Here is a 17,695-nt window from a genome sequence, read left to right as displayed (position 1 = left end):
ATGTTCTTATGATTGAATTGACAGTTGATCTTTTCAGATTGGGGTGAACTAATCTGGCAGCCTCTGCCATGGTAAGGCCTCTGTTTACCACATGGTCAACGACGATGGCCCAGACTTCATTAGACACAACAGTTCCTTGCCATCTGCTGTTGTAGAAATATATATGACTCGAAAGTAGTCAACTCAAACATATCTCACAAGAAACTGGAGCCTGTGAATCCAAGAATTAGACTTTTATTATCTAATAACGAAAGCCGAGCAGTTCCATGAAACGGCTGTCTCTCTCTGGCTTAGACATCCCTTTTATAAACCCACACAAATGCACAAACAGGCATACATGGCATATACAGTTACCCCCGGTTAAGTGATTAACCATTAAGCGCAGTTAGATTAAGATTATATGAAAGGTATTTCTAGATGAAACACTGATTTAGGTTTGGTGAAAATGTTACTGTGTGGTTTTGTGTTTTGTACTTAGTCAATTGAAAATGTGCTTCAAGTTTTGAAGAAAAAAGTAACAGCCTTTTTGACGATCTGTGATGAGTTTTGTTCTAAGAGTTGTGAAATTTTACCACACACTTGTGAAAATAGTACCAAGACAACACTGGGGAACAGGTTGTCTGGAATCCAGTAACAGTGGAAATTGACCCCCTCCTCTCTCTCTGTGAGTTATCAGTGTTCTGTACAGGCAGAAGTTAGTAAGTATGAGACAATCTTTACTGAACTGATCGGGTCCATTGAGAGAATACTCACTGAGGTGAAAAGGTTGATTAGAGGCCAGGAGAAGACTGCAGTGAGACGGGCTGAAGGACTCCTGGAACAACTGGAGCAGGAGATAGCTGAGCTGAGGAAGAGAAGCACTGAGCTGGAGCAGCTCTCACACACAGAGGATCACATCCATTTCCTCCAGGTAACTCAACTGCCTTGATACATGTGATATGAAGTTGCATTTTTTAATAGTGACAGAATTCGAAATGTCTCCTTAGCTGAAGACCAAAGAAGAGTTGTCCCTCTGTAAGTGATATTCAATCACCCTCTCAAAGACAACATACATGTTCTTTCTTTTACTTATTGGGTTTTGTTGTTCATCAGTCAGACGTCCTCCAGCTGACATTGGATCTGAATACAGCTCATCCAGAACTCAGCCTGTCTGAGGTAAACTGGAAGGTGACAGCCACTGATAAAGCTCAGCCCTATCCTGACTACTGGAGACAGCTGCTGTGTAGAGAGGGCCTGTCTGGAGTCTGCTACTGGGAGGTAGAGTGGAGCGGTGGATGGGTTGAAATAGCAGTGTCATATAGAGGGATCATCAGGAAAGGAAAGGTCCCAGAGTCTACATTTCTATGTAACAGTCAGTCCTGGACTTTGGAGTGCTATCCCCCCCCCATTGTAGGTTTTGGCACAATGCTAATCAAACAGAAATATCTGTCCCCTTGTCCTCCAGAGTAGGAGTGTACCTGGACCACAGGGCAGGAACTCTGTCCTTCTACAGCGTCTCTGACACAATGACCCTCCTCCACAGAGTCCAGACCACATTCACTCAGCCCCTTTATCCTGGGTTTGGGATTGGTACAAAATCATATCTCAATAATTACCAGTAGGTACAGATGATTTCAACCATTTCAGACATATTGATGGAGAGCTTCTGGGTTATTAACAGTCTTCCAGTAGGCCTATGATCTGGTTCAATTCCCCTTTTTTTAATGTTATTGTAAAAATAAAAATAAAAGCCTGGTCCCAGATCTGTTAGTGGTCTTGCTTAACAGATGGCATGATGGCACATACAGACTGACACTCAGGCTTCAGACTTTTACTGTCTACCTGATCACCTCTTGGCTGTTGCAATCCTCTGTAAATGTGTCTCTTTTTCTCTTGATGTAAACTGTAGTACTGGCAAACCAGTCAAATCAGAAACTGGGATCATTGTTGATCCATTTATGATCAGATGAGAATATTTAAATCACCCATGTCCATGTATGAATCCAAACAATTCTGTATTCTGAATCAATTACTGAATCAATGTGATCTTTCAATATAAAAGTCATCATCATGACATTGGAATTGCTCTGTTATTGAATTGATTGACACAATGAATCAGCTATTTCCAGTCATCTATGTAGCAGTATATCCACAGGGTGAGGAAGTGCAGGGAGATGCCTCTGATATGACTGGGTGTCCGGTGGAAGGAGATCACAGAGCCTGGAACAGAGAAGAGAGGAAGACTGGGAAGAGAAAGAAGCATTCATTTGGTTCAAACGTCTCTTGTCTGTCTCTAATACACCAGTAGGGGGCAGGTACACCAGTAGGGTGTGTGTGTGTGTTTGTGTGTGTGTGTGTGTGTGTGTGTGTGTGTGTGTGTGTGTGTGTATGTGTGTGTGTGTGTGTGTGTGTCTTTCTCTGTGTGTGTTTGTGTGTGTATCTGCCGTGTGTGTGTGTGTGCTTACTGATGACTCTGGCGGGGTAGAAGGGTGTTTTCTCCATGGACAGGTAGCAGGAGGTGACACACTCCATGAGAGGGGCCAGCAGCAGCAGAGGTAGGATGCTGATGACGTTCATGGCACCGATGGGCAGGAGGAAGCTGTTCAGGTGCAGGTTAGAGGTCATGGACTGAATGTAGTAACCTGATGGAATCTGTGGGAGAGGTCAGGGTAACAACAGATTCTAGGACAACTTTATGGAGCATAAATAAACATTATAGCTTTGCCAGTTTTACCCCCAACATCTGAAAAATATATGTATTTGGACTTTCCACTGAAAACAAACAATGACCTGAAAATGTTCTAAAAATCAATGAATGAATGGAACCATTTATTTGTCTCTACAGTTTGAAGGAAGTTTCTAACTAGCATTAGTGCTATGAAGTCTATAGTAACTGCTAGCATGCCATAGACTTCCAGTCATTGCGCTAACGCTAGTTGGCATTGGCTCCCAAAACGACCTCTAACTTCCTTCATACAGGATGCAGAGACATTAAAATGGTGTCCGTGAGTTCATCTGACTCTGGGGAAATAGATAAAGGGCTTCATTGCCTAAATCCCGAATAATCCCTTTAAATTGAGTTTTTCAGTGATTGCAATCATTTAATTTTTGCATTTACATTTACATTGTAATCATTTAGCAGACACTTTTATCCAGAGCGACTTTCAATTATTGCAAAATGTGAATCACAATTTTAAAAAATGGTCTAGAAAAGTATTTATTATTTTGAAATGTTTAGTTCAGCCCAGTGTGATTCAAATGACAAAATACTCAGAAGTAATTAAAATACGTATTTCAAATAGATGTAAGAGAAATACTGAACATCTCTGCCTACTACCCAACACTCTGTCACACTTCCTTATCAAAGAAAACACACCCCCTCTACATACAGAGTACACAGTCAAGAGGAAGCCACTCCCTGTCCTCTGGTGTAGAGTTCCATGAAACAGAAAGTAATCTTTGACACTGCCATTGCTTAAGCTACGGGAGAGAGCACCAAAATGGCAGAGAATCAGGAACTGTTCTGTTGCTCCATCTGTCTGGATCCACTGAAGGATCCGGTGACTACTGCCTGTGGACACAGCTACTGTATGGGCTGTATTAAAGAAAGCTGGGATCAGGATGATCTGAAAGGGGTCTATAGCTGTCCTCAGTGCAGAGAGACCTTCACTCCAAGGCCTAATCTGAGGAAAAATAACATGTTGGCTGAGTTGGTGGTGAAACTGAAGAAGACAGGACTCCAGGCTGCTCCCCCTCCTGCTCTGTGCTATGCTGGACCTGGAGATGTGGCGTGTGATGTCTGCACTGGGACCAGAAAGCAGAAAGCCCTCATGTCCTGTCTGGTGTGTCTGGCCTCTTACTGTGAGACTCACCTCCAATCTCACTATGAATCTCCTGCTTTGAAGAAGCACAAGCTGGTCAAAGCCACCGCACAACTACAGGAGAAGATCTGCTCTCATCATGACAAACTGCTGGAGGTTTACTGTCGTACCGATCAGCAGTGTATCTGTTATCTGTGTACAATGGATGAACATAAAGGCCATGATACAGTGTCAGCTGCAGCAGAGAGGACTGAGAAACAGGTAAGACCAAAACTACTTGTTGGTGACTGTCTGATAAACAAAGAATTAAAGATACAGTAGGAACTAAGGCTGTTTGAATATGAGATCATTCAAATGAAATCAATCCTCAGCAGAACAAATATGAACACAAACCTTGAGTATATTGTGTTTGCTCCCAATGTATCACCATTTTCTGAAGTCAAACACTATTATCATTCCGAAGGCCCTTTTAGGAGTTCAAAGTTCAGTCTCAACCCCTTGATACATGTACGTCTACCATAAAAACTATAATCATTAACATAGCAACATAGAAAATGTCATATGGTAAAGGGACTTCCTCAAGATTTTATACCTTCCTCTCTATGGGCCCTATGTCACATTACTATACTATTGATCTACTGGACAAATAAAGCTTGATAGCTCATTGAAGAGTGATTCTCCACAGAGGCAGCTGGGGATGAGTCATCAGAAGGTCCAGCAGAGATTCCAGGACAGAGAGAAGGAGCTGAAGGAGCTCAAACAGGCTGTGAAGTCTCTCAAGGTGAGTATTGTTGACCAGAGGAGACACACCATTTCACTTCTCTCTTCCAGTCAGAGAGAGAGAGAGAGAGAGAGAGGTAGAGGGGCCCCTATCCAATCCCACTGACCCCACTGTTGGGAACATGCTGTCTGGACTCTGTTCAGAGAATAGACTGCTTAATGTAACCGACGGGATATGAACCAGGTCTACCGCGAGAGAAAGCAACAGCTTGACCGTTACACCAAGAGGACATTCCCTATTGGGCTGAGGGCCGACACTGATTTTGAAATCGCAGGTGGGGCTACTTCATCACATAACCATGAGTAACCATGGTGGAGGCAGGTAGCTTTTTGGGTAAGAGCGTTGTGCCAGTAACCGAAAGGTCGCTGGTTCTAATCCCCGAGCCGACTAGGTGAAAAATATGTCGATGTGCCCTTGAGCAAGGCACTTAACCCTAATTGCTCCTGTAAGTCGCTCTGGATAAGAGCGTCTGCTAAATGACTAAAAATGTAAATGTGAAATGTAACCATGACTGGCTCATGTCCCCTATACATTAACATGGAGCCCTCTCTCTCTCGCTCTCTCTCTCTCTCTCTCTCAATTCAAATCAATTCAAATGGCTTTATTGGCATGGGAAACACATGTTTACATTGCCAAAGCAAGGGAAATAGATAATAAACAAAAGTGAAATAAACATTCAGAAATGAACAGTAAACATTGCACTCACAAAATGTTCAAAGGAATAGAGACATTTCAAATGTTATAACTCAAGTGCAAACAGAGTGAGCCATTCGCCAGACTGAGTTCTGGAGGTGAAATGGAAATGAATGAGGGAGAGTTAAGTGAGGTAGAAGGTGTGGTGAAGAGCTCGGAACCAGAGCCTGGCATCAATGGACATGATAAAGAAGAATCTGGTGCAGTAGGAGATACATTGTAGGAGAAAGTGGATCCATACCTTTTGGCAGATCCATTTGTGGTTTCAGGGTGGGTGGGAAAGGAGTTGGGTGCAGTTGAATCAGTGAAGGTAACCTGTAGTGGACTTGTGATATTTGTTTGTGTTTCTTCTGACCAGAGGGAGTGGGCGCTCCGTGTCACGCAACTTGGGTCAAGATCTGTTTCTTGCTTTGCTCTTAGGAACAGGGCACCATTGAAAGGAGTGATTTCTGGGGTAGCGTTAAGTGGAGAAGTGGAGCAATTAAGGTTGAAGACTGCTGGTGTTTGTGATTCCCGCCGTTTGGTGGGACGCAGACCCGGTGGTGAGCGTGGTGAAACAGAGGAGTCACTGTCAGTCCTTTTGAGTTTTGAGTCTTTAACAGAGAAAGTCATGTTATGATATATCAGTTATCTTGATTCGAGCTTTTGTGCCAAATCCATAAATTCACGTGCAATGTTTATGGTCATTTCGCAGCAGTTTGTGGGAGAGAAATTCCAAGATGTTTTATGTGTGTGGAAGAGAATGGGATAAAGGATTGTTCTGGTGAATTAAGTTTGTGCCGAATCCACTGTGCTGTTTCAGTTGCAACGTTTATGGTCATGTTGCAGCAGTTTGTAGGAGGGAGATTCCAAGATGTGGGAAGTGTGCAGGAGGGCATGGGGTAGAGGTTTGTGTAGTTTCGGTGGATAAAGTTGTGTGTGTCAACTGTTGGGATGCCCATGTTGCTGGGGATTGGAAGTGTCCGGTGCGAGAGAGGCAGGTTGAGGTGGCTAGAGTCAGAGTAGTGCAGAAGGTGTCGTATGCTGAGGCAGTGAAGAAAGTAGAGGAGGATGGGTCAAGGGTGAGAGATCCTGAGAGGATCCCTGTGAGTAGTAGATCTGTGCCAGCACAGAGGGATAGGCCAACGAGTGATATATGCTTTAGTAAAGTTAGCTTCTTAGAGTTCATAGCAATGGTTATCAACTGTACCGCACAAATGGAAAGTAAATCACAGAAAATAGATATTGTGATGGCAGCTGCAGAGAAGTATTTGGGCATACAAGATTTGACTTCAGAAGAGTTACAGGGTGTGTTGAGTGGTGGTGTCCCGTCCTCCCAGGCCGTTGGCATGGTGCAGGAGCAGATAGGGTCAAAGTAGTGGAATGGGGTAGTGGGTATTTAATGAGTGTAGGGTTATTTGGAAGGGTGTTTTTCTGTATTATTATAATTTCCCCTTTTCCCATTTTGTATCACAAAGTATAATGGATTTATATTGTAGTCCAGTAGGGGCGGTAATGCAACATATTGGATGCCAACCGCCGTTAAACACCAAAGAAGAAGAAACCTTATATTATGGCTATGTACAGTGTTGTAAGGATGTCTCTGCCTCTCTCATTCCATCACTTTTGCAGTAGTTGGTTGTATGGGTCTCTGTCTGTCAGCACCCCATTCATAACCAATCGTTGATGGATATTTATAGAGCTCTGATCAGGACGACAATTGATTACGGGTGTATAGTTTATCGAACAAGGCAAAACTTGGCTTCAGAAGCTGGACAGAATCCAGTATATAGCTTTAAGGATATGTATTGGTGCATTTAAATCAACATCTGTATGTGCCTTACTGGTGGAGGCAGGTGAGATGCCTTTGGATATACAGCGTAAAAAATGGTCATTATCTTATTGGGTTGAAAGGATGTGAGGTTGAGCATCCCACTGCTACTGTTCTAGATGACTGTTGGGAATATACTAGTAGACAAGGCAGTGGTTTTGGTTGGACAGTTGGAAAGCTTGCTGATGAGAGTGGTTTGAGGGAGTTGGAGGTTGGCCCTTCTGTGGTGATAGGGGATGTTCCTCCATGGTTACTCCCAGACCCTGTTGTTGATCTAACCTTGGTAGAGAAAATGAAAGATTGGTCAGAAGTCAGTGATATAGAGAAACTGGTTGACAATTACATTGGTAAAAGTTTTTATACTTTTTTAGTGCTTTTCACAGATGGATCCAAGGACCCAGATAGTGGGCTCACAGGAGCAGGCGTTTACGTTCCTGAATTTGATGTGCAGATATGTAGAAGACTAACAGATGAACTGTGAGTATACTCAGTTGAACTGTTGGCGATAATAGTTGCCCTCCAGTGGTTGGAGGACGTACAACCTGCTAGAATTATAGTATTCTCAGATTTGTCTGTATTGAATAGTTTATCATCTGGTAAATCTAATAGGAGTGACCTGCTATTGGAGGTATTAATGTTATTATGGAGAATTGAGAGAATGGGTTTAGTAGTGAGATTCTGCTGGGTCCCAGCACATTCGGGTGTGGAAGGGAATGAAATTGTAGACCAGTTAGCTAAAAGAGCTTTGACACTAGATATCATTGATATTAATGTTCCACTGGGTAGAGGTGAGGCCAAATGTAAGATCAGAGCCATTTTGATAGATGTGTGGCAGAAGAGATGGTACTCTGAGCACAAGGGCCGGTATTTATATGAATAGTTTACAGTTTTACAGAAAGGTTGATGGACCAAGATTCAAAGGTCAGATTAGGAAGGAAGAGCTGGTGTTTACTAGATTGCGCTTAGGACATTGTACATTGAACTCGTCATTACATCTGGTTGGCAAGCATGGGAATGGTTTGTGTCTGGAAGGTACGGTCGATGAAACGGTGGAGCATGTGTTGTTATATTGTTGTAAGTATGTTGAAGAGAGGGAAAGATGTGTAGGGTCATTGAGGTTGGACGGGGTTGGGGGGGGTTGGAAGGGATTTTGGGGATGGGGGAGGGTCTATTAGAAGTTAGTAGGGCTCTTCTTTATTTTCTCAGAAGTACTGAGTTAGGTAGGAGGATTTAGAAATGTTGGAAACCGTGATTGACCACACACTCCAGCACAGTAGGTGGCGGCATGCACCTTTACCGTTGGTTTGTGGACCGCCATTATATCATAGAAGAAGAAGTTGGTTGTGTGAGAGATTTGTGGTTCGTGAGGAGGGCTACTATTCTTTTTTCATTTGGTTCTTGCGTATTTTCTGGATTTATTTTCTCATGGTGGAGGGTTTGTTTATTGGTTTCCACTGTTTATCGTTTAGAGTTGAGGGGGGAGTAGGGGTAGTTTGTTAGGGCGGCGTGATGGCCTCAACCGAGTGGAGAAGAAACGCTGTCGCTTCGGGTCCGTTCCGGAGAAAGGTGTGGAGGAAGTTTTGCTCATGGTCGGCGAACAGGTTGGAGCGGAACATCTGCACTCTGCATCCAGAATGAACAAGGCGGTGGTTGGGTTAATGAAAAAGGTTTGTCTTGTTGCGAGTGGGATTTTTGTGAGGGGTGTGTTGGTGCAGATGTCGCCTCTTTCGATAAGAGTTGTGGTGGCTAATCTGCCTCCGTTTATTGCTTACGAACAGACCGCAAGTAGTTGGTTAGTTTTGGTTAATTTAAAAATAAAGTGGTTTTCGTGTGCTCTCGGCTGGGTGCCAAGCGGAATCCGTTAAACATGTCTGTTTTCGTAGACAAGTGTTTGTTTCTTAACAAACTTCAAGGTTACGCAGGGGAGGGGTGGAACGCAGGGTTTGCTAGCACAGATAGTTTTGGGTGTTTCTAGTGTGGGGATGTAGGACATAATTCTGGTGCAGACAAGCGCGACTAGCCGGCAGCGGGGGCTAGGACTAGGCTGGACACAATACATTTTGAACGCCTTTTTCTGATAAAACTACTTCATTGCATCTGCCATGGAGCCCAGTTTCATAATATTACCATATGTCCCAGATGCTTGCCGTAGTTTAGAAATAATAGGGCATGTTTCACCCTGCCAGCTCCTATTAGTTGTTTTGAGCTCTGTGGCACCAACTCGCCTAATGAAAGTTCTATTCCCAGCCCACTGTTCTGCGTCACAATGCCAACTTCACTATTATGGGCTGGTAATGAGACCAGCCCGTATTAACATTGTAGCTTTACCTCAGGTAACTTATTATTAACAAGGTTATGACTACTTGGTGAGCAAACTCACTGTTCACCTGGGTACACCTTGTGGTGACCCACAGTGCTACGTATGGTTGGCGCATAGCAATCAAACAATTAACATTTTCTGGTCATGGTTAATCATATTTTATTTCAGAAAAAGGTGTGTAACCTAAACAAAACGCATATCCATCCTCTTTTTCAAGATGTGGCCGATTTAAACAGCCAGAAAAAAATTTTTAAATTAAGAAATAACCGTAAAAAGATTTTTTTTACATTTATTGTTTCTATATTACTGCTGGGTAATTTGATATGCGTCGACATCTGTAAGTTCATAGGCATTGAATTGAGCGAATGCTGCGCAGGTTCACTGAGTTGTAAACTAAATGGATAGGTGTAGCTCATTGATTTATAGATCTGACACAGTTGCTACCTCAGATAATGAGCCTAGCAAGTGTCGTGAATGAGGTATGTAGTACCCACAGAAGGCCACAGGGAGGAGCAAGAGAGCTATAAACCTATTCATTTTTTTTGCTTTAAATACCCTAAACCTAACAATCAATCAATCTAATGTGTTTATAAAGTCCTTTTTACATCAGCAGATTGCTGATGTAAAAAAGTGCTAAAAAGTGCTATACAGAAACTCTAACCCTACTTATAACATATTTTAGCCTTAACTCTAACCCCTAACCCTAATTCTAGGGTAGGGTAGCCTAGAACACGTTTAGAGAATATTTTAGTAATAATTTTATGTTGTACTCCTGAGTGGCGCAGTGGTCTAAGGCACTGCATCGCAGTGCTAACTGTGCCACTAGAGATCCTGGTTCGAATCCAGGCTCTGTCGCAGCCGGCCGCGACCGGGAGACTCATGGGCGGCGCACAATTGGCCCAGCGTAGGGGAGGGAATGGCCGGCAGGGATGTAGCTCAGTTGATAGAGCATGGCGTTTGCAACGCCAGGGTTGTGGGTTCGATTCCCACGGGGGGCCAGTATAAAAAAAAAAGATGTATTCACTAAATGTAAGTCGCTCTAAATTACTAAAATTTAAATGTAGTAAATACCATGCTGGTGGTGCTGACAGACAATTGTTGATGGATATTTATAGAGCTCTGGACGACGAGTTTGAGAGGCAAGGGGCAGGTTTGAGACTGATCTCCAGAATTAATAAGAAAACTACACTTTATTTCTTAGCTGCCTCACCAATGTCTTTACGTGAATTACTAACTTTTAATTGCTAAATATTTCCAATAGATGGCTGCATAAGACCACAAAGCATCAGTTATAGGCTACAAGCATAAAATAGCATGCAACCAAAGACTATGTCCTATGATTTTCTAAAAAGGTCACTCATTACTTTACAGTTAGCTATATATCTCGTATTAGGCCTGTGTTGCTTTTGGGAGAGCAACAAAATATTAACTCTAGCAGGTATTGAACCCCGGTCAAATAATCATTAGTCAGATGCGCTAACTTCAACCCTAGTAAACATGCATTATATAAAAACGTTCTTAATATCTGATATTGGGAGTAAACAGCCTGGGAATAGGAAAGACAACACACTGCATCTTCCAGCCCGCCAATCAATTACGTCATGCAACCCTCGTGGTTAGCAAATCTACCTCAACATACCCCTCGCTTGTGCGAGAAGGCTTATTGATAATCGTTATAGTACAGAGTGCTCGCTGTCGCTGACGGCTCAAGCTTTTGGCGGGGCTTGTTGATTTGGCTACTTGTTCGAGAAGGCAGAGTGGCTCGATGCTGGTTGATGAATTTGACAATGAATGGACTAGAAAAATACGTTTTTGTCGACCAGAGGTGACTGAATTAATGTTCAGGCTTATTGATAATCGTTATAGTAATGAAGTATAATTTAAAAACATGACCATAAAAACAGGTAATAATAAACATGAATCATCATTATATTACTTCACAGTAATGTGTTTTCAGTCCTTCCTCTTGCATTAGCAGTGTGGAAAGGGACAGTAAAAAGCTCAGGCAGGAGTTTTCCTGTGAGGTGGAGTGATGGTGTATCCAGGGAGAGAACTAAACTAATCTTCTGAAATGTCATTCATGGTCTTATGCTGCCATCTATTGGAATTATTAAGCAACTGCAGTAGTACTGAATAAAGTGTATGTCCTTACTAAGTGTATATCCTTACTAAAGTAGTAATTACTTAGAATTGCAGAATATATGGAGCGGGTACCAGGAGGGAGGAGAGTAGAGCAGGGTCAAGTGGTGGTGGTGGTACCAGGAGGGAGGAGAGTAGAGCAGGGTCAAGTGGTGGTGGTGGTACCAGGAGGGAGGAGAGTAGAGCAGGGTCAAGTGGTGGTGGTACCAGGAGGGAGGAGAGTAGAGCAGGGTCAAGTGGTGGTGGTACCAGGAGGGAGGAGAGTAGAGCAGGGTCAAGTGGTGGTGGTACCAGGAGGGAGGAGAGTAGAGCAGGGTCAAGTGGTGGTGGTACCAGGAAGGATGAGAGTAGAGCAGGGTCATGTGGTGGTGGTACCAGGAGGGAGGAGAGTAGAGCAGGGTCAAGTGGTGGTGGTACCAGGAAGGAGGAGAGTAGAGCAGAGCAGGGTCAAGTGGTGGTGGTACCAGGAGGGAGGAGAGTAGAGCAGGGTCAAGTGGTGGTGGTACCAGGAAGGAGGAGAGTAGAGCAGGGTCATGTGGTGGTGGTACCAGGAGGGAGGAGAGTAGAGCAGGGTCAAGTGGTGGTGGTACCAGGAAGGAGGAGAGTAGAGCAGGGCCAAGTGGTGGTGGTACCAGGAAGGAGGAGAGTAGAGCAGGGTCAAGTGGTGGTGGTACCAGGAAGGAGGAGAGTAGAGCAGGATCAAGTGGTGGTGGTACCAGGAAGGAGGAGAGTAGTGCATGGCCAAGTGGTGGTGGTACCAGGAAGGAGGAGAGTAGAGCAGGGTCAAGTGGTGGTGCGCAGGCCGTGGAGAAAGCGGTGGTGGGGAGGTTGCAGCTGGGCTACATGAGCTGAGGCAGGTTTCTGTAGTAACAGAGACTCCGGTGGGCAAAGGCTTGGCGGGCTCATCCCAGGAAATATTGCCTGCGATTGGGGAAGATGCACTGATCAGGGGGAAGTGCAGGGGGGCAGAGACTGGGGAGGAGGAGGACGGTACCGTGCCAATGGACGAGGAAGAAGAGGGGGGAGGTGAGTCTATGGGAGCGGAGGACAATGCGGTCTCGTTTTCAGACGGCTCATTGGATCCAGAGCTGTCAGGCTGAGGGCCCAGTATATACGGTGAGATAACTTTCTAGGTTCCTGATGGAGACTAAAGGGGAAAAATAAGGTTCTGCTGGAGTCTTATTTTATTGATCCTGGAAGGTTTGTAAGGTCAGTACAACACGTGATGAAGAATGAGGGGTTTAGTGTCCTCTCACCCAGGAAGCGGTATAGGCTGAGAAAATGGGTCATGGGTTCTTAAGGGCATGTCTTCAGAATCTGCTTAAATGGATGGTTTTTTCTGGCATGGTGGCTTTATGGGCTTCTCTACTGGTTTCTGATTGTGGTGATTTCCCTCCCACCTCTTATGGAGATTTCACGGTTAGACTTCCTTAACATGAACGGCGGCAGAGACTGGGGGAATAAGTAAAACAAAAACATTTAAACGTGATTTTTTTGCAAGAGACACACAGTGATGTGATTAATTAAGTGTATTGGGGGTCTGGTGGAAGGGGGCGCAGGTGCTGAGCCATGGCACAAATCTTAGTGCAGGGGTAGCAAAAGAGGTGTGTAAGGGTAGGTTGTTAGTGGTTAGAGCCAAAATCAATGACCTTGTCTTTGCTTTCCAAAATGTGTCTGCACCTAGTACAGGGCTCAGTTCTCTGTTTCACCCTGGCCCAGGCAGGTGTCCTATTGGAAATTCCATGTAAAGCTCTTCCAAGATGTCACTTTTTGCTCAAGCTTCCAAGGCTTTTGGGAGAGGTGGTTACAGCAGAAGGGGGAGTAACTTCTGTTGTGGGGGAGAGGAGGGAGCCTGATGGGTGGGTTACTTCTGTTGTGGGGAGATGAGGGAGCCTGATGGGTGGGTAACTTCTGCTGTGTTGGAGATGAGGGAGCCTGATGGGTGGGTAACTTCTGTAGTGGGGAGATGAGGGAGCCTGATGGGTGGGTAACTTCTGTTGTGGGGGAGATGAGGGAGCCTGATGGGTGGGTAACTTCTGTTGTGGGGAGATGAGGGAGCCTGATGGGTGGGTAACTTCTGTTGTGGGGAGATGAGGGAGCCTGATGGGTGGGTAACTTCTGTTGTGGGGAGATGAGGGAGCCTGATGGGTGGGTAACTTCTGTTGTGGGGAGATGAGGGAGCCTGATGGGTGGGTAACTTCTGTTGTGGGGAGATGAGGGAGCCTGATGGGTGGGTAACTTCTGTTGTGGGGGAGATGAGGGAGCCTGATGGGTGGGTAACTTCTGTTGTGGGGAGATGAGGGAGCCTGATGGGTGGGTAACTTCTGTTGTGGGGAGATGAGGGAGCCTGATGGGTGGGTAACTTCTGTTGTGGGGAGATGAGGGAGCCTGATGGGTGGGTAACTTCTGTTGTGGGGAGATGAGGGAGCCTGATGGGTGGGTAACTTCTGTTGTGGGGAGATGAGGGAGCCTGATGGGTGGGTAACTTCTGTTGTGAGGAGATGAGGAAGCCTGATGGGTGGGTAACTTCTGTTGTGGGGGAGATGAGGGAGCCTGATGGGTGGGTAACTTCTGTTGTGGGGAGATGAGGGAGCCTGATGGGTGGGTAACTTCAGTTGTGGGGAGATGAGGGAGCCTGATGGGTGGGTAACTTCTGTTGTGAGGAGATGAGGAAGCCTGATGGGTGGGTAACTTCTGTTGTGGGGGAGATGAGGGAACCTGATGGGTGGGTAACTTCTGTTGTGGGGAGATGAGGGAGCCTGATGGGTGGGTAACTTCTGTTGTGGGGGAGATGAGGGAGCCTGATGGGTGGGTAACTTCTGTTGTGGGGAGATGAGGGAGCCTGATGGGTGGGTAACTTCTGTTGTGGGGAGATGAGGGAGCCTGATGGGTGGGTAACTTCTGTTGTGGGGAGATGAGGGAGCCTGATGGGTGGGTAACTTCTGTTGTGGGGAGATGAGGCCGCGGCTGTGGAGTTGTACTCTGATTTATAGAGGGCATAACTCTGTGATCATGGTTGTTCTCAGGTACTGCTCACAGACCTTTCCAAACTCTCTCTGTCACAGAGAATTGACATTTCCCTGGCCTTTCACAAACTCTCAGCTGCCGTCTCTCAGACAGTCTGCCTCTGATTTTTTTTTTAAAGGTCTGGGAAATTATTGGACAGGACGTGTGTTGCGTGAGTGCATCGGGGTGGGGGAGCTGTCGCTAAGCTGTAGACGGGAGGCTTTGACTCTCCTGCCCAAAATAGGGATTTGAGCAACATAAAGTACTGGAGGCCTGTGGCATTGCTCTGTGTGGACTATAATATGGACGGGTAACTGCGTATCAGGACACATAATCACAGACAATCTGTTCATAATCAGGAGAAAGCCTTTGATAGGGTGGACCATGAATATCTGTTCAATGTGTTGTTTTGGTTGTGGGGAGAATTTTGTGGCCTGTGTTCAAATGCTGTACGCTGGGGCTTCATGTATGGTCAAGGTGGGGGGAGGGCTCAGTAGGCCAGTCTGGGTAGGGAGGGGCATTCACCAGGGACAGTTCCATCGTTCTGACTCAAAGCGGTGCAGAGGCTACTGTACCGTACGGAGGTGGGCTGGAGGGAACCAGCATGTGCTCTGTTGAGGAGGGCTGGTGGTTTGGGGCTGGATCAGCAGATCTTCATCATGCGGCAGGAGAGACTCAATACAGCAGGGGTCTCTGATTTCTATGCTGCAGTACTGAGGGCTGGAGCAGCCTGAGGAGGGGCCACCACCGTTTCCACCACTGCAAGTGACAGCAGAGACTGGGGACTGGCAGGAGAGTCTGGAGGACTTACTGACTTTTAACACTCTGAGCTTAGTGGGAGTGAAGGGGCATCAGTGGCAGGGGGTTGTGGGGGCTGAGAGCATGGCAGGGTATAGGTGGAGGGTGCTCTATAAGCTCCCAGTGCTGGAAAGGTCAGGGGTCCTCCAGTGGAGGGTATTACATGGAGCCCTGGACACCAATAGCTGGTTGGCTCGGGTTGACCTGGGAGTTGGGGAGGGGTGTCCGTTTTCTGCAATGACAGACTGTTCATCATGTTTTTTCTGTGTTGCCAGGGTAATGCCATTACTGTTGACGCCTTAGGGTTGAGTTTGAGTTGTACAAAATGATCAACAGTGAGGAGATGTTTCAGGAGGTATGGGGGCTCAGGGGGGCTGTCTGTACGGCTGGAGAGGAGGGGTTGGATGGACGGTTGGAATGTGGTGCTGGTTGGTGTATTGTACTGTGGTGTTGGGTACTGGATAATGTGATTGTGTGGAGGTTGTTGTGTCACGCAATGTGCTTTTAGGAGGGGGGGTGTTAGTGTAATGAGGATGGCTCATTAAAGTAAGACAAGTCAGTCTCTCTCTCTCTCTCTCTCTCTCTCTCTTAACAGCGCTCTGCACAGGCAGCAGTGGAGGACAGTGATAAGATCTTTACCGAGCTGATCCGCTCCATTGAGAGAAGGCGCTCTGAGGTGAAGGAGCTGATCAGAGCCCAAGAGAAGGCTCAAGTGAGTCAAGCTGAAGGACTCCTGGAGCAACTGGAGCAGGAGATAGCTGAGCTGAGGAAGAGAAGCACTGAGCTGGAGCAGCTCTCACACACAGAGGATCACATCCATTTCCTCCAGGTAACTCAATTGCCTTGATACATGTGATATGAAATTAAAACTCAATGTGAAACTCTCAATCATTTGGTTCTGTTCTCTCTCTCTCTCTCTCCCCAGAGTTATCAGTCTCTCTCCGGTACCAGTGTATCTTCAGATTTACCCAGCATCGTTGTCCGTCCTCTTCAGTACTTTGGAGATGTGAGTAAGACTGTGTCTGAACTGAGAGAGAAACTAGAAGACGTCCTTAAAGGAGAATGGACCAAGATCTCCACTACAGGTGTGTTGAAAATAATAAGAACATCAACTTTAGACCATTGAAAGTTCCCTACTAGTCATATACATGTGGAATATGGTATGATGATAACATTCCCTCTCTCTGTGAATGTGTTTGTGTGTCTGTAGTGAATATAGTGGATGTTGTACTGCCTCCAGAGCCCAAGACCAGAGAACAGTTCTTACAATGTGAGTCTCTTTATTCTGAAGTAACTAACAGTCTCTTTTTACTGGCACCCCTAACAACCCCTCTAGAAATATATAGCAATAGTAGATCTAATCAAAGACTGGGTATCTATCTGACTCCTCATATTCCTCTGATTTGATCTCTGCTGTGCTCTAATCAAAGACAGGGTAGATACAGTATCTGACTTCACTTATTGTTCTAACTCCCCTCATTGGTCTCTGCTCTGCTCTTCTCCCAGATTCCTGTCAGCTCACACTGGACCCAAACACAGCAGGCACATACCTCTCTCAGTCTGAAGGGAACAGAAAGGTGACCGATACAGACCAAGTCCAACCATATCCTGTTCATCCAGACAGATTCACCAACTGTTGCCAGGTTCTGTGTAGAGAGGGTCTGTCTGGACGCTGTTACTGGGAGGTGGAGTGGAGTGGGGGGTTGGTTTATACAGCAGTCTCATATAAAGACATCAGCAGAACAGAGACAGCTAATAGATTTGGAGATAATAACAAGTCCTGGAGTTTAGTGCGCTCTAGTGGTGGTTATTGTTTCAGACACAATAATGTTGGGACTACAGTATCAGGCCCTCAGTCCTCCAGAGTAGGAGTGGACCTGGATCACAAGGCAGGTACTCTGTCCTTCTACAGTGTCTCTCACACAATGACCCTCCTCCACAGAGTCCAGACCACATTCACTCAGCCCCTCTATCCTGGGTTTTGGCTCTATAATGGTACTGCTGAGCTGGTTAAACTGTAGTAGGGTCCACATAGATACTAGTCATGCTGGTGTAGTCTATAGCTGAGCTGGTTAAACTGTAGTAGGGTCCACATAGATACTAGTCATGCTGGTGTAGTCTATAGCTGAGCTGGTTAAACTGTAGTAGGGTCCACATAGATACTAGTCATGCTGGTGTAGTCTATAGCTGAGCTGGTTAAACTGTAGTAGGGTCCACATAGATACTAGTCATGCTGGTGTAGTCTATAGCTGAGCTGGTTAAACTGTAGTAGGGTCCACATAGATACTAGTCATGCTGGTGGTGATGGTCCCCAGATGTGATGATTCATTCTGCTCTGTTTTTATGTA

General features: G+C 45.6%; 1 protein-coding gene across 1 annotated transcript; it reads left to right on the top strand.

The window, feature by feature from the left end:
• The first annotated feature begins 3,442 nt into the window (after positions 1-3,442).
• Positions 3,443-17,424, top strand: LOC311122135 (E3 ubiquitin/ISG15 ligase TRIM25-like). Its single transcript, XM_084196539.1, has 5 exons — positions 3,443-4,061; positions 4,486-4,581; positions 15,943-16,176; positions 16,649-16,661; positions 16,854-17,424. Exons 1-5 carry the CDS (start codon positions 3,480-3,482, stop codon positions 17,366-17,368), a joined length of 1,440 nt encoding a protein of 479 aa, XP_084052665.1. The 5' UTR covers positions 3,443-3,479; the 3' UTR covers positions 17,369-17,424.
• The last annotated feature ends 271 nt before the right edge of the window (positions 17,425-17,695 follow it).

The sequence above is a fragment of the Coregonus lavaretus genome (genome assembly GCF_964263955.1).
Source record: "Coregonus lavaretus genome assembly, contig: HAP1_SCAFFOLD_4684, whole genome shotgun sequence".
Lineage (NCBI taxonomy): Eukaryota > Metazoa > Chordata > Actinopteri > Salmoniformes > Salmonidae > Coregonus > Coregonus lavaretus.
Note: the sequence above shows the minus strand (reverse complement) of the source record. Positions and strands in the feature narration are given on the sequence as shown.

Excerpts from the sequence above, each read along its gene's own strand:
- LOC311122135 (XM_084196539.1), top strand. The coding sequence starts at position 3,480 with ATGGCAGAGAATCAGGAACTGTTCTGTTGCTCCATCTGTCTGGATCCA. Across the intron at positions 4,062-4,485 it reads CAGAGAGGACTGAGAAACAG|AGGCAGCTGGGGATGAGTCA; the intron begins GTAAGACCAAAA and ends GATTCTCCACAG. Across the intron at positions 4,582-15,942 it reads AGGCTGTGAAGTCTCTCAAG|CGCTCTGCACAGGCAGCAGT; the intron begins GTGAGTATTGTT and ends CTCTCTTAACAG.